Source organism: Macrobrachium rosenbergii, chromosome 14, assembly GCF_040412425.1.
Source record: "Macrobrachium rosenbergii isolate ZJJX-2024 chromosome 14, ASM4041242v1, whole genome shotgun sequence".
NCBI lineage: Eukaryota > Metazoa > Arthropoda > Malacostraca > Decapoda > Palaemonidae > Macrobrachium > Macrobrachium rosenbergii.
In genome coordinates, this window is record NC_089754.1 from 21,008,914 (window position 1) to 21,031,171 (window position 22,258).

The 22,258-nt window shown below is 38.8% G+C and overlaps 1 protein-coding gene across 1 annotated transcript in view; it reads right to left on the bottom strand.

Moving 5' to 3' along the window:
* LOC136845760 (proteasome assembly chaperone 2) overlaps positions 1-22,258 on the bottom strand; it is a 69,793-nt gene that overhangs the window by 26,154 nt on the left and 21,381 nt on the right. Inside the window, exons 3-5 of the mRNA XM_067116008.1 lie at positions 17,193-17,342; positions 16,813-16,985; positions 13,028-13,129 (exon numbers count right to left, since the gene is read on the bottom strand). Coding sequence (XP_066972109.1) covers positions 13,028-13,129; positions 16,813-16,985; positions 17,193-17,342 — 425 coding nt within the window. The remainder of the gene's footprint in view (positions 1-13,027; positions 13,130-16,812; positions 16,986-17,192; positions 17,343-22,258) is intronic.

Consider the following 22,258-nt stretch of genomic DNA (forward strand, 5'->3'; position numbering starts at 1 on the left):
AGAAAATGAAAGTGACATTTCCAAAATGATCAACCAAGACCAGAGAAACAGCAACTTTTCCCCCCTTGATTTTGGCAAACTGGTCAGAATACCAAGGTAAAAGAGGATTGGGGAATGGCAGTCTTAAGGCTAGAAAGCTGATGAAACACTGCCATGTCCTAACATAACTCAATGGCCTCCATGAATGCCAACTGCAATGCCTCCTCTCAATAGCTAATCCAATATCGTACCAGACTGGGCTGCCTTGAAAAAGAAATTGAAGCTGTAGCAGAAATGAATTTACAATATCTGGTTAAATGGAAAAGCTGAACGTGAAGTTGCAAGAAGTTCTGAAGAAACAGATGGTCTGTAAAAACAAGGACATAGCTAATTAGTTCTCCAAATGCCAAAGAGATGAAAGCCTATGTGAGAAGATTCAATGAACAAAAGAGGGTACTTGGCAGAAGTCTCTAGTGGTAAGTAAAGGGAGTCTCAAAGATGGTAAACTAACTGGAGACAATTTTCCAGTGTAGGACTTAAAACCACAAGGCAAGTTAAAGAAAACTAGATTAATTAGTTCATTCTTAATCCTGATTGCTAATACAGGGAAGATAAAAGTGGATAAAACACCTCAATGGGTGTTGAAAACAAAAGAAAACAGAGAAAGCATTTGCAGTTCCCTTCCTTCAAGATTGCTTTACCTACAAGAAAGACAAACTCGTGAAAAAATTCTGGAAGAAAACTGGAGATTCTATAAAAAGGAAGCCTCAACAATTACCCTAGCAAGCTGATTGCAAAACAAACAGCAAAACTTTTTGGCAAAGCATTTCTAAGGAAGAGAAAACTGAAGGATGAGCCAGCAAAACAAAGAAATAAATAAGTTTGAGGCTTCTGCATAAAGCACAGAGAGGTAAATAAGGATTTCTGTAAACAGTAATATATATTTTCCAGCATCACAGATGCATAATATATTTTCCAGCATCACATATGCACACCAATTTTGACCAAAAAAGAATTTTGAAGACAAAAAATAAACCCAGAAATAAGGCTTTGTTTTGGTTCATGTGCTGAGCACATCTGACAGTCTCAGTGCACTGAAATGATGTGACTTTGGCTGGTACAACCAATTCATTATTGTAGTTTTTTTCAGTTAACCCTTAAACGCCGAGCCTCTATTTACAAAAATGTCTCCCGTATGCCGGCGGCGTTCGGGAGTTAGCTCCGAAGCGGAAAAAAAGTTTTTTAAAAAAATCACAGCACGCTTAGTTTTTAAGATTAAGAGTTCATTTTTGGCTCCTTTTTTGTCATTGCCTGAAGTTTAGTATGCAACCATCAGAAATGAAAAAAAAATATCATTATCATATATAAATATTGAAATATATGACAGCGCAAAAAAAAATTTTCATATATAATTTTATACAAATCGCGCTGTGAGCAAAACGGTTAAAGCTAACGGATTATTTTTTTTTCTTTGTATTGTACACTAAATTGCGACGATTTTGGTATATAACAAATTGTAAAATGATCAAAGCAACACAGAGAAAATATCACTATGATGCATGAATCCGTAACGCGCGGACGTAAAAAAATGTTTTTTCAAAAATTCACCATAAATCGAAATATTGTGCTAGAGACTTCCCGTTTGTTGAAAAATGAAGCTAATTGATTGAATATTACTAGACTGTAAGTGTTTTAGCTTACAATTGCAGTTTTCGACCATTTCGGTCGAGTTAAAGTTGACCGAAGGTCGAATTTTTTCTATTTATCGTAATTTATATGAAAATATTTCAAAACTGATAAAAGCTACAACCATGAGTTATTTTCTGTTGTATTGTACATGAAATTGCGCACATTTTCATATATAAAATTTTATGTAACGACTAATATAAAACGGTGCAAACATTACGACAACGTGACGAAAGATTTCTGAGATGTTCAGCCAAGTTACCGCGCGGACGTAAGGAAAATGTTTTTTTAAAAAATTCACCATAAATTGAAATATTGTGCTAGAGACTTCCAATTTATTTCAAAATAAAGGTGAATGATTGAATATTACTAGAATCTAAAAGTTTTAGCTTACAATTGCGTTTTTCGACCATTTTGGTCGAGTTAAAGTTGACCGAAGGTTGAAATTTTGGCAGTTATCAAGATTTATGTGAAAATATTTCAAAAGTGATAAAAGCTACAACCATGAATTATTTTCTTTTGTATTCTACATGAAATTTTGCACATTTTCATATATAAAAGTTTATGTAACGACTAATGTAAAACGATGCAAACATTACGACAACGTGACGAAAGAATTTCTGAGATGTTCGGCCGAGTTACAGCGCGCAGACGTAAGGAAAAAGTTTTTTTTTTTTTCAGAAATTCACCATAAATCGAAATATTGTGCTAGAGACTTCCAGTTTGTTGCAAAATGAAGGTACATGATTGAATATTACTAGAATGTAAGAGTTTTAGCTTATAATTGCGTTTTTTACCATTTTGGTCGAGTCAAAGTTGACTGAAGGTTGAAATTTTGGCAGTTATTGAGATTTATATGAAAATATTTCCAAACTGATAAAAGCTACAACCATGAGTTATTTTTGTTGTATTTACATGAAATTGCGCACATTTTCATATATAAAACTTTACGTAACTGCTAATATAAAACGGTGCAAACATTACAACAACGTGATGAAAGAATTTCTGGCGCGGACGTAAGGAAAACGTTTTTTTTAAAAATTCATCATAAATCGAAATATTGTGCTAGAGACTTCCAATTTGTTGCAAAATGAAGGTAAATGATTGAATATTACTAGAATGTAAGAGTTTTAGCTTACAATTGCGTTTTTTGACATTTCGGTCGAGTCAAAGTTGACCGAAGGTTGAAATTTTGGCAGTTATCGAGATTTATATGAAAATATTTCCAAACTGATAAAAGCTACAACCATGGGTTGTATTTTGTTGTATTTTACATGAAATTGCGCACATTTTCATATATAAAACTTTACGTAACTGCTAGTATAAAACTGCAAAAATTACGACAAAATGACGAAAGAATTTCTGAAATTTTCGGCCGAGTTACCGCGCGGACGTAAGGAAAAAGTCTTTTTCAAAAATTCACCATAAATCAAAATATTGTGCTAGAGACTTCCAATTTGTTGCAAAATGAAGGTAAATTATTGAATATTACTAGAATGTAAGAGTTTTAACTTACAATTGCGTTTTTCGACCATTTTGGTTGAGTCAAAGTTGACCGAAGGTTGAAATTTTTGTAGTCGGCGACTGTACGTCCACTTGGCACCCAACAGACAATTTTAGTCGACGTATGATACGTCCAGTAGGCGTTTAAGGGTTAATTTATCTTAAAACTCTCGATGTGTTCTTTCAAATTCACTGATTTTAATTTTAAATAACCTTTCTGAAGTAGACATATGTACCAGCAAACTGAAAAACTTGAGCAAATTATGAAGTAACACACAGTATAAAATGCCTGGTCATGTTGCATCAGAAATTTCCTTGGCTAATAGTGTTTCCAGTGTGTGCAAATGTATCAGGCTACAGCTAGTACTGTATGTTAAGATTTTGAAATTACTGGATGTAGGCTCATGCACTGATTTTTTTTTTTTAATCTCAGATAATGGAAAAACTAAACACCCTAAATTATGAAACTTTACAAATATGGAATAGCATTTTATTGCAGTAATACTCTCATAAAATATGGCAAAAACATAACATACTAAATTGAACAAAGTAAAAATAAATGTTAAAATCCACATAATACAATATTAAAAATAAGAAAAATTTGAATCTTCAAAACCTGAAAATATTTGCACATTGGTACCGAGTATGAATTTCTGGTGAAACTTAATACAAAAGCAACACATTACAAAATTTCCACTTTGATTATGATATTCATGTTTTTAACATTAATTATGATGGTCACATTAAGGTCCCCTATGTAAGCATTAACGAATTCTAGGAATACAATGCCTAAGCAATTTAGCTCATCCTCTTTCACGTCTGTATATATAACTTCCCAAAATCTCCAAAGGCACATTTTGCAATATGTTCAATAACTATTTTTAATCTCTACAGGTAAAAGAGCAGGTTTGAAGGTGGGCACTCTGTGTGTGTGAGTAATGGGGTTTGTATATAAAAATCTATTTTGTTTTCAAATATATTTTTGGTTCCATGCAAATCCAAAATATAAATAGCATGACTAGCAATTATGGAAGGAGAGACCTGAACTTTCCAACACTGGGGAAAAGGAACAAGAATTCAAAAGGCTCTCAAGAGTAACAGGGTTCTTTAAAAGAGACTGTTCATTTACCCCTACTATCAGATGAAGAAATTGGCAACTCATTCGATTAAGCCCATAAAAAATGTCTTATGTGGAGAAAAAGAATATGTTACTCCAATTCCAAGAGCCTAAAGAAAAAATTGTTAAAACTTGAGGGTTAGAACTCTCACATACAATATAGTGAAACCCTACCTAAAGGGAGTATTGTAGAAAAATAGAGACATGAAAAATTGTGCTTTGATCAATAACATCTCCAAGAACTCAGTCCCAAAGGGGATTCAGACCAGCATTCCTCATTCAGTACAAGGAATACTCCAAAGAAAAGCCCAAAGGAATACCCAAAGGAGACCCCTACCATCTCTGTCAAGTGGCCAAAAGGACAGAGTGGCCAAAAGGACAGAGGGAAAGAACTTGATACAGAAAAATGGAGAAGAGTGAACCAGGTTCCCTCTCCAGTCAGGCCTGTCACCTTGAATAATCCCATACTTCAATGGTGAAGCCCTAAGGGACAACAGTCGAAGCAACAAAAGAGTCTAAGCTGAAGCAGGGACTTGTGGGAAAGGATATTTATAAGGGCCAGCAACCCTGGGTGAAAATTCCTAGTTTGCTCTGAGGCTGATCATATAAAGTTTCAAAACAGAATCATCACTTGTTGCAAAGTTCCATCCAATCAGATTGGGAGGGACTGTCATGGTCACTGTCCACCAAGATAGATAAGGAGTGGAGAGGTCACCCTACACTTTGAATACCTCTCGAGCATCTCTCTGACCATTCTCTCAAGCATCAGTCAGAACCAGGAGAGTCCAAGAGTGTTTCAGTCTTTTAGAAGACCAAGAGGACAAAAATGTGAAATCAATGCCTCAAGATCTCTCAACATCTAGTAATTTCTGAGGAAGAAAATGAAAATCCAAGAACCAGTTGCTTGACAGTATTTGGCAGTGGATGGTACTGTCATGGTTGGTGGGCAATCATGGACATCTGGAGAAAAGCCAACATAGAGGAAACCAACTGAACCTTTCTGGATGTTTTGCTGAAGGCTGATCACAATCTCTCAAGATTACGCCAACAACCTCTCATTGAGCTTCAATTCCAGAAAGGGAGCAAAGACCAAAATCACTCCTACAAGAGAAGAATATGCTTATGGGAAATCCTGAAGAATAATGCTGAGGAGCAACCCCACTGACTGACCCCTTTTCACATGAACTATCCATCCTGTAGAGAAAGGAGCTGAGATTCCCACAAAATAATATTCCTCTAAAAATACAAACCAATCTTACTGTACAGACATGTTAATATTCTGTATAATCACTGCATAAGTTGAACAACAGCAAAGATGTTAATTTAAACAAGTAAAAAAAAATTGCCTTAGTGGGACAAACACCATATTGAACTACCACAACACAATACAGGTACAATAAAGTATAGTTAATCTTTGTTCAAGCATCCCTGACATGCTGAACACCACAAACACATGTTTCAAAACCCAAGCCAAGTACTTTGACCACAGCAACAGTACAAACATCTCAACTCAATGGTGGCTCATGAAAACATGAGGGGTTACTGACAAGTGAATGGGTGGTGCCCATCACTCACCTACCTAACACCACTGGACACTTTGTTATTAGACTTCAATGACCGAACCAGCTTTCACAAAAGGTCTATTCATGTATGTACAGTAAATGACAAAAGTTTGCATCCTTGTAGGTGTGAAATGGCAAATTCAAGGCTTTTTTTTTGCATTCCTAGACATACAAACCTGAATTAAAAAACAGGTTTTGACGTAGGAAAAACCTATTTTTGGCAGTCACTGTTGAGTCCTCAAGGAGTCGACCCCCATGGTGTGCCAGCGCTCCATGGTGACTAGACTAGTATCAAAAAATATTTTTCTAGCCCGGTCTTGTAGCTGGGTATTGTGTCATAATGAAAACACTATGACATGTGATAGAGTGTAATGGACTCAAAGATAAGAGGGCATTTTCCCTTATCTTCAGCGAAGCTGAACCCAGTGTTTCCTACGTCAAAAATGTAAGAAGTGACTTGCGCATGAGCGTCTGCCATCTTGTTTACAACCAGGGCAGCAAAAGACCAGCTCCATTACTCTCTGTTGGTCAATGTAGGATTATCCCTTGCCCATATCCCATGCCTTTTGTCAGGGAAGTGGGGGGGTTTTTGAGGACTCAACAGCAACTACCAAAAATAAGTTTTTCCTGCATCGAAACCTGTTTTTTGATAGCGTAGTTGCTGTTTCGTCCTCAAGGAGCATTATAAAAGAAATTGACAGGCGACAAAAAATTTTAATCCCAAACAACCCAAAGAAAAAACATTTATGGTCTGAGGTCAAGCCACAAGTTTCAAGCCCCATTCCTTATTCTAAAAAACTTTTGGGGTCAGGACTAACCATACCACCTACTGACATGCAGTGCAGACGAATCTGTTTGAGCTCATGGCAGTAATGTTTTAAGAACACTGTCTCTGCTGCCCACCCTGTACTTTTGGAGACTTCTTCAAAAGAGACATTTCTGAAGAAGGCCAATGACATACTTACTTTCCATATGTCATGTGACCTGGGAAAGGAGCGTGGGTTTGCTTTTTTAATTAGGGACACTAAAATTATTCTAAGCTCTTGTAGAGAGAGTGGTTTATTCATGCTAGGGTGTAGGAAAATCGAACCTTCTGGGATGTTTGCTGTGACCTCTAGGTAAACCTTAAGTGCTTGAACTGGGCATAATGTTTTGTCTGCTAAATTAAGTTTCCTTATAAGAATAAGATATTTCCTTCTTAAAGGATCCTCATTCTTGGCCAGGAATGATGGGCCTGGGGACAATAATAATTGATTATCAGCAGTTTGTGTGATATATCGTCCCTGTCTAAGAGAGACCAGTTCAATAATACGGGCTCCTGATGCTAATGCAATCAGGAAGATCACCTTCTGTAGCTTGCGAGTTGCAGTTGTATTGGATCCGCTGAACAGAGGGGTAGAAAGAAGTCCAAGTACCTTGTTCAGGGACTAAGTATTTGGGAGTCTTTTGGGAGAGGGTCTTTGTAGAGCAAAAGACCGCAGAAAGGAAGTAACAACTTCTATGCTGGAGTCAATCCGGAATCCATAAAGCAAGAGTTCTGTTAATGCTGTCTTGTATGACATGACTGTTGTAACCACAAGGCGTTTGTCTTCAAAAAGATATATCATAAAATCTACAAGTGTTTCTATAGAAATTTCAACTGGGCTCTCAGTATGGATATAATCTAACCATATCTTCCATACAGACTGGTATTGTTGGATAGATGATGTCCATAATTTTTGCACTAGGTACCTAGCAATGTTGGGTGAGTAATTTCACGGTAGATAATATTTAAAAAATCCATGCGTGAAGGTCTCAGCTCAGAAAGGAGGATGCGTAAACGATTTTCCCTCCTACCTTCTGGGATAGAACAGTGGACAACAGTGGAATTGATCTTTTCACCCGCTGTTGAAGTGATAGGAACCAATTCCTGTTTAGCCAATTTGGGGCTATTAAGTAAGCTGTTCCTTTGAAGGTTAAGAGTTTGCTCAAAACCTTCAAAATCTGGGACAATGGCAGAAAAAGATATATCATCCTCCAATTGTTCCAGTCTTGTAGGAAGGCATCTCTTGCTATTGCTTGATTGTCCAAGTTCTGAGATACATATACTGGAAGTTTGTGGTTCTCGTATGTGGCGAATAGGTCCACTTCCGCTTGTGGAAGCATGTTGGCTATTGTTTGAAAAGAGTGGTTGTCCAACATCCACTCTGTTGAGGCTGTTGTTTTCCTCGACAGAGAGTCTGCTATTATGTTGAGACCCTGTGAGGTGAATTGCAGACAGGTGCCACTTCTTTACTTGTGTCATCTGAAGGATGGCTAGGATTACCATGTTGAGAGGTGGTGAACATGATCCCGATCTCTTGATGCAGGACATTGCAGTTGTGTTGTCTAGAACCAACAGAATGTGTGTCTCTTCTGGAGGTCTGAGTTTTTTGAGAGACAAAAAGACAGCCATCAATTCCAGGAAATTGATATGACACTTCCTCAGAGTAGCTGACCACCTCCCTGCCACCTGACGATCCTCCCAATGTCCTCCCTAACCTGTCAATGAGGCATCTGTGTGAATTGTCACTCTTACAGATGAAGGAGTCAGGGTGACCTGTTTCGCCAGAGATTCCTTCCGAGTCCAAGGCTGAAGTACCTCCCCGACTTTTTGATTCTTTTGGTGAGATCTGTCTCACAGCTTTTGTCTTGCGTGCGACAGCCAAAATATGTTCACATTTTTCAATTGCAATCTGAGTACTGGATCTATTACTGATGCAAACTGCAGTAGACCCATCGTGCATTCTAACTGCCGTCTGGAAACTCTGGGCTGCTCTAGGAACCTTTTGAGGTCTTTCCTTATTCTGTTCTGAGTTTTGATGAGGAGAGACAACAGGCCCTGAAGAGTATCCCAACACAGTCCCAACCACTGAAAACGTCTGCTGGATGACGCGGGATTTTTCTTAATTTATTATAAAACCTTTTGACTGGAGTCTGTTGACCACTGCTCTTAGGTTTTTCAAGCACTCTTTTCTTGTGGCCCCCCAGATTTACCAGTCATCTAGGTAAGCTATTAGTTGTATTCCTTCTTTCCTGAGTTCCTGGACGACTACCGTTGATAATTTTGTAAAAATACTTTGGGCAATGTTTAGTCCAAAAGGCATGACTTTGAACCTGTATGTCTCTTTCCCTATCTGGAACCCTAGGAAGGGGTGAAAGGGAGCGACAACAGGGACATGCCAGTATGCATCTTTCAGATCTATGGAAACTGTCCCCCTCCTTTTTGGAATGACTGAACGTACTTGGGCAACGGTAGTCATCCGAAACTTTTGGCAAACAATGTACTTATTCAATGTTGATAGGTCGAGGATAATTTTTTTCCCAGGAATCCTTTTTGGGAACACTGAAGAGACATGCCTCGTGGTGAATATATGCATGTTTCTCTATGGCACCTTTAATAGGGCCTTCTGCATGTAATCTTCTAGAGAGAGGTTTGATGCTTGAAAGAACCCCTTTAAAGGTGGGGGAGGGTGGGCTATTTCCACCCCAGTCCGTTGAGAACAATGCTGTCCCAATCACCACCACCTATCCCAATCATAGCCAACAAACTGTTTGAGTCAACGAATATCAGTATAAAAGTTCCTCCAGTAATAGAACTACTTCCTCTTTTGGCTATGAATAAAACTTGTTCACACTTGAAATTCATATCTAAAACCTTTAAAAATACCTTCAAACATCATTATATGGCATGCAGAAGAACATATAAGATGTAAAGGTCCACATTATGAAATTTACACTGATGGATCCAAATCTTCATCAGGCATGGAATCTTCAGCTATATCACCAACAAAACAAATTTTCCTTGCCCAAAAATATTTCCATTTTCACAGCCTTATGGGATGAAGGCTTAACCTCGTTCCACAAGTTACCCTTTAAAATGGCTGACAAGTGAAGGCCCAAGATGGTGCAGTCTCTCTCTCTCTCTCTCTCCATTAACCACTCCCAATCCTATCTATTTCTGCTGTGAGTTCTCTAATGCCTTTTAGGCCTATCAAATGGAGTGTCATGTGACCTGCAGCATCCGCCATCTTGTGAGACACTGCCTTGACTTTAATGTCTGCCCAGCTGAGACTAGAAGAGAAAGCTAATGGCCTACTTGCTAGCAGACTCTCATAACAGCTGGATGCGCCTTGTCCCCTGCTCTTACTATAGAAGGATATTCCTGTGCCATGAGAATTCTACCATTGGGCCCAACTTAGTGTGGTACGTCACAAGGATATCCCGAGGTAAGTCTAATCAATGCACTGGGCTTACGGCGACCTTATTTCTTTCGTCCTAATTACCTTAGTCCTTCCTTTTATCTAGAAACTGTCTCCCAAGTCCTTACCATGATATTCAAGTGCCCTCTCTCTCCTATGACATCCAAGTCCAACCGTAGACCCCATAAAACTCCTCTATGCCAAAGCCATTCATTGTTTGCCTGTACAGTTTAACTCCAATTTAGGAAAAATGCAATTAAAATGAGTCTTTACTGGTTGTGCCATTCACGGGCATGTTGTTAGTTATGGAAACTTAACAGCTCAGTTGCATGGTGTTAGGGCTTCATTTCATGCCAGTTCTATATTTAATTCAATGCCTCTCTCTTTCAGAGGGATGCCTTATTGTGTGTGACTCAGGAACTCAGCTTGCAAATCGTTAACCAATCTCCTCCCACGTGGGGAACCAGAAAGAGAAGATTTTCCTTCACTACGGCACTGCCAAAGATTTATTCTTATAATTATTGAATGTTTATTTACTGGGGATGTGCTTAAATATTTCATGACCTTTGATTTGTCATTATTTGTTATTAAATTGTTAAGTGTTCACTGAGTGTAATTAAGCCTTGAAGTATTGTAATTTAACTTAATATTTGACGTTAGCTATTTCATTATTTATGTTCATTCATGTGTTTTGTTTTACTGGCAGCCATTATATAACTCACATTGCACTTAGGCAGGCTGCACAGTGACAACAGCAAAATGACGTGCAACAGGATCAGCCATACAATGACTCAAGATATGCTGTAAGAAATTTGTAATTTTTAGCAACATGGCTGGATTGCCAGCAAATGTCTACATATTGTAATTTTCCATGCATATTGCAACTGCTTTGCAATGGAATGCATTTTACTCAGTTTGGAGTGTTTATCTAGCTAAGATGCAGATTTATGATCATTTGAATAAACCTATCTACTGTATGCTATCAGTTTTTTGTTTATAGTGACTAAAAGTTGTGCAGAAATCCTTTGGAGTTATAATAAAATAAATTTGCACAACAAATAAAAATTCCACTTTACAAATCATATGGAAAAGGTAAAAATGTAGAAATATGTAGAGATCCTCCTCATACAGATATTAAAGGAAGTTAAAACATCAATAGCACAGCCAAAGCTGTAACTACCATGACAAAATTACACACAGATACTCCACTAGTGATTATTTAAAACAAATCAAGCCCAATGTTAGCATGTGAAATTTACATTAAAATGAGAGACAAGTAATTCTGACACATCTTAGAAGTGATTACTCTTGTTGGACCCATGGATATTTGATGCACAGCCCACATATTCCAATGTACAGACTGCAAAGTAACATTAACAAGTAAAACATTTTTTAAGTGAATACCCAAAATATAATCTGAATTCAAGTTTTGGAAACAAATTAGAGAAATTTTGTCAGACTCAACATCATTTTCAATTAGCACAATAATAAAATTTTTAGATCTGTAATTTAATAAAAAGCATCTCAACTTTATCCTTAACAAGGACAAATCCTTTGGACCAGCCCTGAGAGAGCTAAATAAATTAGCTCACTGGTCTGGTTAAGCTACTTAATTATAATGATAATGATAATACAAGGAAAAACCTATGAGATGACCAACTACAAAACAATACCCACTGACTGCATAATGCCCAACTGCAGCTGAACGAAACTGAGAAGCAAAGGAAAGTGTAAAACTGATAAATTTTATCTACATCTCTTAATGTATTTTATTCAAGCGGTGTAATGGTTCATAGCAAATAAGTAACACTCATCACTAACTTATTATCAAAGGAAGTGCAGAAAGTACCCAATAACTTTAAACTTAGTAAATAAATTCTACCATATGATGCTGTGTAAGAGATACTGTAATAAGGCGTGATGAGAAAATAATGATATTTTTCATACACAGAATCATTCAACTTTCTAATACTTACTATAAAAACTCTGTGAATGGTTATAAATGCCAACTGGCAAAAGTATCCCGACAACTTGAGAACACGATGCGGGTGGTTTAGAATAATTAATATTTCCCTAATAAAATTTGTTATACATTTCAACCACACAATGATGGACATCGTAGGGGCTGATCCCTGGCCTCATATTTTTTCCCACAACTTCCTCTTCATAACATAATTTTAGCCTAATCTAAAAGTAAAAATAGCAATTTACAGATTTGCTTTTCAATTCCTTGCACATAAGACAGTAGCCTCTCCTCCAAGTGATCTATGTCCTCCAAGGACATAAGACAGTAGCCTCTCCTCCAAGTGCTCTACGTCCTCCAAGGTAATCTTGAGACTCCAATGGCAACTGCTGATGACCTAAACCAGGCAACATCAAGGTAAACAAGATCTCTTAATTTGTCAGGGCCACCATAGTTTTCTGCCAATTTGCAGCCAGGGCATCAACAAACAAACCACTAACATGACCCTTAGCAACCCACACTTTGTAGAGTGCAGTACACTAGTTCAAAAAGCAAGCCTCAAGACCAAGGGCAGTTCAGTAGTATGAGAATTCCCTCCCTCCATACAAAAGTCACACCATAGTCACACGATTTCCCACTTTCTCCCAAACCCCCAATCCATACATTAATCAGTATATGTAATAGTCACTGAGCCAATCAAGCATACATACAGAGCTCATGTAGTTCATCTTGTTGCACAGAGGCATTTTAAGTTCCCTTATCTACATAATTCATTCTTCCTCTGCACATCACTTGCTGTTTAGTGTGTTTACATGCATGTACAGTACCTCTTGTCTGCAATTAAAGTACTGTGATCATGGGCACAGCACAGACTGGACAAGAGCAATTAATTAGGGATTACAGCACCATATACATTATGGTGCTAAAAACAAAGAAAACAGTAGCCCAATACCAACAAGTCAAGAAATGTTCTAAAAAACTAAAAAATATGTCTTACCATATTTCCATGAAGTGCTTAACAAACCCAGTTCCAGATAAAAAACGATGCTTTCTTCCAAATTCATCTTCATGTTCTTCTAACTCACTTGCCCCTAGTGATCTAAAAATACAGTATACACAATGTTAAATATCTTTTAAACTTCACAAATATGAACTTAATGTATTTGAATAATGGCAAAAAAAAAACAAAACAAACAAATTAAAGAGCATAGGGCTGAATTCCGACTTATAAATGAGACAAAGTGAGGGGTGCATTCATTGCGAAACTAGTTTCTTTAAGAAAATGTTAATAAATTTTGTTTTTGTAAAACCAAAGCCTTACTACACCCTACTATTTTGGCACATTATCTTGTTCATTCAGGGGGAGAAAGCCTTCAAAGACAATGTTTGGCTCTACTGTTTAACTCCAACTGTCTCACCAACCTCTGTTCAATATGAACCTTTGCTCTTGAACTGATGCACTGTGCTCAACTACAGAAGGGTACAGATAACATAATAGTTTGTTTCTAAAACACAAAAATAAATTTCAAAAATGAAATTGATCTTTAAACAAACCAACGATGTTGCCTCAATAAAGGCTACACATGCATCTGTGCAAAGACCAGACAGGCAACTTAGCTTGTAGAAGAAAAGTGGGAAGATCAGTTAGATCCCAGTTGGGTCCCAGGTAACTAGATCAGTCATACTTTCTGTGGTCTGAAAAGGCTTTGAAATAGCTGTGGGGTTGGAAGGCCAATTAGGGGAAAGTAATGGGTCTGTATTGAAAAAATTAATTTTGCAGCCTAAATAGGAATTTACATTAGAAAAGTGCTGAGCTGCTAATGCTTTGAAAGGTGAAAAACACCTGAAAGGATGAGGGAGCTCCTGGGCAAAGATGCATAAGAAAACCTTTGGTTACAAGAAGAAAGTCAAGAGGAGGACTGGGACTAAGCTGAAAAATGAATGGACATGAGGATGGGTATGAAAGTATCAACAACAGGCATATTAGCCTCAAGGATGAGACAGCTAATGTTGGTGAGGCAGATGACTCTACAAGCACTAGCCCACCAAATAAAATATTAGGTCAATAGGATAACAAATTCAAGCAATGAGAGAAGTGAAATCATTGGAGGCAATTCTTGCATAGGAAGTGAGCTGCTTAAGCCATGAAAAGCTTCAAGAATTCCATGGTGATTCATCAGAAGAGTATACTGGAAAAAGACTTTGGAAAACATTAATTGGTTAACCTTGATCCAAGATCAAAAGGACAACAGAGCTAATAGATCTCCTAGTTGCTTGAAGGAAAAATCCTTTGAAAACGTTTGATGTAATCTTAATCCTAAAAGGAACTCTGGTTCAAGAAGCTGCCTACTTCTAGGTCTGACGGAATCAAACAGGATGAATGGGACTTTTAAGGCTAAAGGAGCTGCAGAGAGCAAATAAACAATGGTTTTCTTGGGCCGCAAAATATAAGGTCCAGAATCCATGTCAAATATTCCAGCTGTTGTAAGAAAGATCCATAACTGATGAGACCATAAAATACATTCAGCATCTGCATACCTTGGGAAGAAAACCAGACTAACTGCAGGAGATTCACATTCAGCATCTGCATACCTTGGGAAGAAAACCAGACTAACTGCAGGAGATTCCCAAGTTCTCCTGCAGAGTATACAAACAGGAGGAGCTGTCTGGATTATGCCTAAAGGAGCCTGGTCCTTTCAGACAGAGAGTAAAGACTGGTAAGAGGTTATTCCTTATACTTTTTCACCTAGTTTTGTCAAATACTGAGAGGATATTTGGTGCCAGAAGTAGAATAAAATGATCCTGGAAAATAGCAGCAATAGTATCTGTAAAGAAGACATGAGGACTGAAGACATCTTAATTTTCTGATTGAATTTCTTGGCCTTATCGAGGGCCCTCGCAAAGGCTCTAATCATGTGAGGCATCGTAATTCAAACTTGTTAAGCTGTCACTGAAAGAGATTGGCTCCAAAAGATAGTAAACAATAAAAAATTAAGTTCGCCATAATGGCCTCTTCTGTTTCTTTCTGAAAAGGCTCATTACCACTTTGACAAAGTGGTAATGAGCAATAACGAGATTGTTAAGGAAAAGACAAAACCATTTCTCATGAAAAACACAAATATGAGAAAACATAGTAACTAATCTCAGGTCTTAAAGAAGACTGTATCTGACACTGGCCAATCAGTAGATATGCATATAAAAGTCTACGGAAGAAAAAATGGAATTAACTTAATAACCACTGATATAAAATTGACCAAACATAATAACTCAGGCAAGAACTTAAACTTATAGTTGAACAATATTTAAGGAATCAATACCCATAAATGAATATTAGAATAATCTATTAAATGACTAAACACCATTCACTTGATAGTTACAAAAATACTTACTTTTCAAATAATAAAAAAAAATAAATTAAAAAACTATTGTATTACAAAACTTAAAGAACTTTTATATATCACTGCTTTTGAAGAAAATAACCAGTGCTGTTCCCAAAACATGGGTTCACTGAAAATCTTATTAGTAGTGTAATTAAAGTTATCACCAATGCTAGAAAAAAATAAATATTATATGACTAGAAATGGTTCAAAGGTCTGGGAGTTAATGAAGTTTTTCAGTTGTTAGCAGGCAAGCAAAGTGCATCAGTTAGTTTTATTGGATCTAAAGGACCATAGGTGATTCTGCTAACATATCCCAGCAAGCCGATCCTCTTCCTTTTCTTTCTATATGGACTGACATGTCTGGTCTTTGGACAGATGCATGAAGAAGCTGTGTTAGAGAGCAATACATTTGTGATAAAATAAATTTGCTTTAATAAGTTTGTCTAAAATAAAAATTTTCTTAGGCTATTCCTAAATACTACTTAACCCTTTCACTGTGTAGGACTGATTTCCTCAGTCATCATTCTTCTGGTGATAATTAAGCAGCTCGAAATAGGTAACGCATTTCCCTGGTTATTTTAAGGAGCTTTTGTCTATATTCTATTGACAAATGGCAGCATTTGATTTCCAACTTAGTACAGGATAATCTTAGGATGAGGGCTAGACTTTCAGTAACCATCAAAATGGCTTAGAGGGGGGTAGGTTTCTCTCGATGATGACGTAGTACAGAGGCTTTTATTCCAAAATGACAATGATAGTAGTAGACCTGAACTATAAGATAGTTCTGATAGTAACAGCAGTGACTATGGTGATGTTTATTATATTGTACAGGCGGTCCCCGGTTATCGGCGGGGTTCCGTTTCTGAGGGCGTGATGATAACCAAAAATCGCCGCTAACCGAAAATCGGCAATTTTCAGCGCTTTTCGGGGGTTATCGGCGCCTCTGTTAGGTATGTATCAGCGCCAATACCCAATTATCAGCGCCAATCGGCAATTTTTGGCGCCAAAAATTGCTGATTTTCGTTGCTAAACAAGTGCCATAAAACCGGATCGCTGTTAACCGAGCCCGCCGTTAACTGGGGACTGCCTGTAATTACAGAGAAACCTACCATAGATAATTTTTTCACTTCAGGTTTTATCAGAACTGATCCTGAATCAGAGGAAATGACAAAGGAGGAAGCAGATCTGTCAAGCACCAGAGGTGGTGTGAGTAAATAAAGAAAATGTGATAAAATTTATGATGGAAGACCATTGAAGATTCAGTTTGTAAAAACTGGTGCCCTGAAACTTTTATTGTTGATAATAAATTCACATTCTCTACAGATTTCTACCTCTAAATTCCTTTGCTTCTGTGTAAGAATGCACTCAGGTCTTTTTGACATAAATAAAAAAATTTCATTACCTTAATACTTCACCATCCTCTGGTGTAGTAGTTAAATATCTAAGCTGGGATCCAGTTAACTGACTGTAATTCCTCCGTTCATATGCATTGCAAGAAGCTAACATTACAATATTTCTGATACCAACTTCTTTGCACCATGTCACAATTTCTGTTATGAAATTATTTTTTTCTTTCTGAAAAACAAGTGCTATACAGTACAGTATATCAGACTAAAACAACCATGACACAAAATTACTTTTCACAGACTAGAAATATCACACACATACCTCTGCAATATTGGTATTAGCTGCATTTATCAAAAGAGTAAATATTATACAGTATCACCAAAGTAACAAACATGAATTTAAATGCTACTGTATACTGTTTATGGCAACTCGTACTTTGATAAGAGGAGATCTAATTTGCATCACAACAAGATTCTTTTGCTCCATAAGGTGAAGATCAGCACTTGTAGTGACTTCTTTGGATGATTCATTGTATGGATCACCACCTACAAGAGGATATAAGGCTGGGTGATGGACAAGACCAATCTGAAAATAATTAATATGCAATCATAACTAAAAAGTTGCAGCAACTATAGTACCTAAATCCATGATGTAAATTACATTTACATATCATAAGACTGTTGTCATGTGGTAATAATAAGGAAATTCTTGAGACTGAGCTCATAACCAACTCATCCAACTCACAAACAATAAAAATTAAGGGCATGCAAAATAGTAAATCTAAAATTCATAAACATCTCTTATTTCCTCTCATCACTCATGATATTACACAGAGTGTCTATATCATCTACTTAATAAGCCATGTAGACCTCACACAGAGGCTGATGCATTCAGTTTACACATATCTCTCATCAGTATAAACTAAGTATATCATTGTTATTTTTATGAAATGGTTAGACCAGATCACTCAGTTAACACCCTTAACTCTAATGGGGCTGGGCCAGAAGGTTTGTTCTTGATAAACTATATCAAAATTTATTACCTAAATATACTGCAACTCCTTAAAATTTAATATCTGGATAAAAATGACATTTTTATAATGAAATAAAGTTTTATATATACTTACCCAGTAATTACATAGCTATTAGTTTCACTTTTTGACAGCTTAAAATTTTGAAATTCGTGGGTCATGCTCATATGTTTTGGGGTAGGTGACGTGCCCTGCCCATTTTCGGGGGGAAAGAAAGGAACAACCTAGCAAAAGAGCTCACTCTGTTTATGCCCCTATGTCCATGTGAGGGGAGGAGGTAGGGCTCCAATCATGTAATTACTGGGTAAGTATACAGTGAACCCCCCCGTATTCACGGGGATGCGTCCCACACGCCCGCGAATAGGTCAAATCCGCGAATGCTTACAACGCCCCTCTAAAAATGCTTAAACCTGTCTACCATGAAGGGTCAAACACCAAAGTATGCCTAAAAATACCAGCCTACATCAAATATACATTAAACTATTACCTTATTACTGTATTAATCTTTGAAATGATACTATTAATATAATTTCCAAGCCATCTTAAACATTTTACCATTACATTTATACGTACATACTGTATGGCTTACAGCTGTAGGTGAAAATAATCCAGTCCCCCCTACGTATTCAGCCACACATTTTCTTTCATACAGTTATAAGCCGTCCCGTTTTCTTTTCAGGGGGAACCATTGGTATTTATGTATACAGTATGAAATTCACAAAAAGAGAAAAAATTAAAAAAACTTATGCACATTTTTTAAAAAATTTAATACTATGTATATTTGTACCTGTCTACCATGAAAGGTCAACACCAAAGTACTGTATGCCTAAAAATACCAGCCTACATCAAATATATACTAAAATATTACCTTATTACTGTATTAATCTTTGAAATGATATTATTAATATAATTTCCAAGTCATCTTAAACATTTTATCGTTACATTTATACATACGTACTGTATGGCTTACAGCTGTAGGTGAAAATAATCCAGTCCCCCCTACGTATTCAGCCACACATTTTCTTTCATACAGTTATAAGCCATCCCGTTTTATTTGCGTATACATAATTCACAAAAAGAGAGAGACAAAAAATTAAAAAAAACGTATGCACATTTTAAAAAAATTTCATATTTCTGTACTTATATATTAAGATTACTACATACATAAATCACACAGGTACTCACCAGCGATGAATGTTGATTAAAGATGATGATGATGAATTAGCTGTGCAGTGCGATGAATGACGATGAAGATATGACTGCACAGCAAAGCAGAGGAGTTACAACTCATCTGAGGGTGCCTCTTCACCTTCAGGAGGTGCTTCAGGAGGCACTTCTTCAGTTGATTTGGGAGGCATGACTTCAGGCAGTTGGGGAGGCACTTCTTTAGGTGATTCGAGAGGCACTACTTCAGGCAATTGGGGAGGCACTTCTTCAGGCGATTAGAGAGGCACTACTTCAGGTAATTTAGGAGGCTTTGGAGGGGCCTTCTTCGTCCGTTTGATGAACATGGTGATAGGCAGCTGCTGTCGCTGCTTTTTCATGGTGGTGAGGGTTTGATTATAGGGCTCCCATGCTGAATCAGGGATGTTTGAAAACTTTAAGGAGCGTTCCATAAAAGGATCCCATGTTGAAACATACTCTTGAATATCCTTAATCATTCTCTTCATGTGGGACAGATGTTCCAAGTCAGGTTGCTCTCCTCTTCCTCCTGCTCCTCCCCTGAACCTGGCGCATCTTCTTCCTCACTGGCAGACTTCGTCAGCTCTTCCAAATCCTGGTCCGTCAGGGGTCAGAGTAAGCATCAATAAGGGTGCCGATTTCATCCTCGGTGATGTCCTCGAAGCCTTCCCCACCTAGAATCCTCGCCAACTGGACAGCCTTATTAATGGCCGAATGTTGAATTTCTTCAGGAGAGACACCCCTGTAATCATGAACACATTCCGGCCACAACTTGTTCCAGCATGCGTTCAGGGTCTCCTTCTTCATGTCATTCAGTGATCAGCTGATGATGCTCAGACATGGCAATCGTGAATTTATGCCAATATTCTTTTAGTGTAAATTCACTGTCACTGTCTATTGCAGTTACAAGGTGCTGGAGGGAGCTCCCAGTATAGAGTGCACGGATCACGCCCTGGTCCATAGGCTGGAGGAGAGAGGTGGTGTTGGGAGGGAGGAACTCAAGCTGGACTCCCTTGTAAGAAAGATCGAGAGGGTGGCCACCAGCATTATCCATAATCAGCAACACCTTGAACTCCATGGCCAAGTCGTTCAGGTATTGCCTAACTTGAGGGATGAAGCTCTGATGGAACCAGTACTCTGTGAGGACTTTGGTGATCCAGGCCTTAGGGTTATGCATCCAGAACACAGGAAGCAATGCCTTGTTCTTATTCTTGAGGGCCCTGGGGTTTGCAGCCTTGTAAATGAGGCCTGGTTTAAGCATGAAACCAGCTGCATTCCCACACATGATGAGGGTAACCCTATCCTTCTGGGCCTTGAATTTAGGATTTCGTCCTTCATAAGGTATGTCCGGGAAGGCATCTTCTTCCAGAACAGGCCAGTCTCATCCATATTGAACACCTATTCTGGATGGTAGCCCTTCTCCTCGATGATCTTCTTGAAGGCCTCCGGATATTTCGCGGCTGCTTCAGTGTCTGCAGATGCTGATTCCCCATGCAGAGTAACAGACTTTAGGTGGAACCGCTTTTGAAATCAGTGGAACCACCCCTTGCTAGCCTGGATGGAGCTTCTCCCATTGCATAAGACAGATACTTCTGTCTTACTAAGCACGAAGGAGGTGAACAGAAAACCTCCTTCCTGACTTTCCTCTTCTCTGTTAGCCAGGCATCCATACGGCCGCAAGCTTTCTTCCAAGACGAAGACAACGCCATGGGCGGAAGTCTGGTGGTACCTGGAGGTTGACGCATGCCGAGGTAGGCTGAACCTGGCGATAAAGGAACGACTGGGGAGAAGGACGACGGGTAGCAGACCAGGAAAAACCTCAGTAAAGCCGAGTAATGAGAGGTGGGCTGTTCCTCTTCTACAGGTTCTTCGGCGGACAAAATGGGAGATCCTGGAGGTTCTACAGAGTCCTGTGTGATGTCCTGTACCGCTGGAGTTGGTTTCTCAAGAAGGCTCAACACTTTGTCAAGCCGGAGTTGAAGCGGCGCCAAAGAAGGGTCTATAGGGGCTGACGGAAATTCTTGATGCGAGGTTACGACAACATTAGAAGAGGGGTTGATTGAAAATTCGCCACCAGCAACTGGGCACATGGATGATACGCGCCCACCCGCTGTTGAAGCAGCCAGAGACTCCTTTGAAGCAACTGCCCTGTCCGTGGACGCTTGGTCCGCCAAGGATGGGCGCTCTGAAGACTGCCGTTCCCGCTCCGAGTGGTCCAACACGGGCTCTTCTGTCTTGGAATCTGGGTGCTCCCGAACAGGCAAGGCGAGAGCAGTGCGCTCAGGTGATGGGTGCTCAGACACAGGTGGGCGTTCATACGATGATGGGCGCTCGGATCTTGGGCGCTCGGACATTGGGCGCTCGGACTTTGGGAGCTCTGAAGGTGAAAGGTCGGATCCCGAACAATCTGTGAATTGGCGTTTATATACAATGCCTGGGCGCTTTCTTGCATGGGAAAGAGAGCGAGAATCTCTTGTCGGTGAAACCCAGAAACTACAAGACGGGAGAGAGCTATGATCTCTCTCAACTGCTCGCTTACGAGGCGGGGGAGAATCGGAGTCCATAGAAGCGCCTAGCCTTTTCAGTGGTCTAGACACGAGTAAAACGGTCACTGCGTCTTAGATGTGGGCGAGTCTGATCCACTTGAAGAAAGAGTATGGGTATCTATTCTAATACCTTTCCAATGGTATTCATCCGCGGCCTGGGATCAGTGGACAACGGGTTCGGATGAGGCGACAACTGCTCGTGGGCAAACCCCAGCGACCTCCCTTGGACTGTCAGTTTGCTTCCTCCCATGTTTGCCAGGGGAGTTTAGCAGGGACCTTGGTCTAGGAGCATCGGTGGGGCGAACAGCCACCCCCTCCACTGACACATCACTTGACACAACACTATTAAATTTGTCCATTAGGACCTTCACAGAATTCCCAATTTGGGACACCGTATTTACAAGTAAATTAAATTTCTGGTCTACCCGTGCTTCTAAGCTGGCAATGGCACTGGGTTCAGCAGAATAAGAATTAGGTACAGGAGTGACGGGAAAAGCTGGAGGGCTGGAAATGGGAGAAAAGGCTGTCACAGGCGTCGAAGGGATAGGCAAAACATCAATGCCTTCCCTTGAAGAATGGCCCATACTAGCAGAAGCCTTTGCTTTGGCCCTAGCTGTGGCTTTCCTAATTCGGTCCCTTTTCAGTTTGTCTAAATGAGACTGTAAAGTTTTCCATTTACCCTGATCCCAGTCTTTACATTCATCACAAGTCAACTCAGGAGAACAAATTGTATGTTGGTCGTA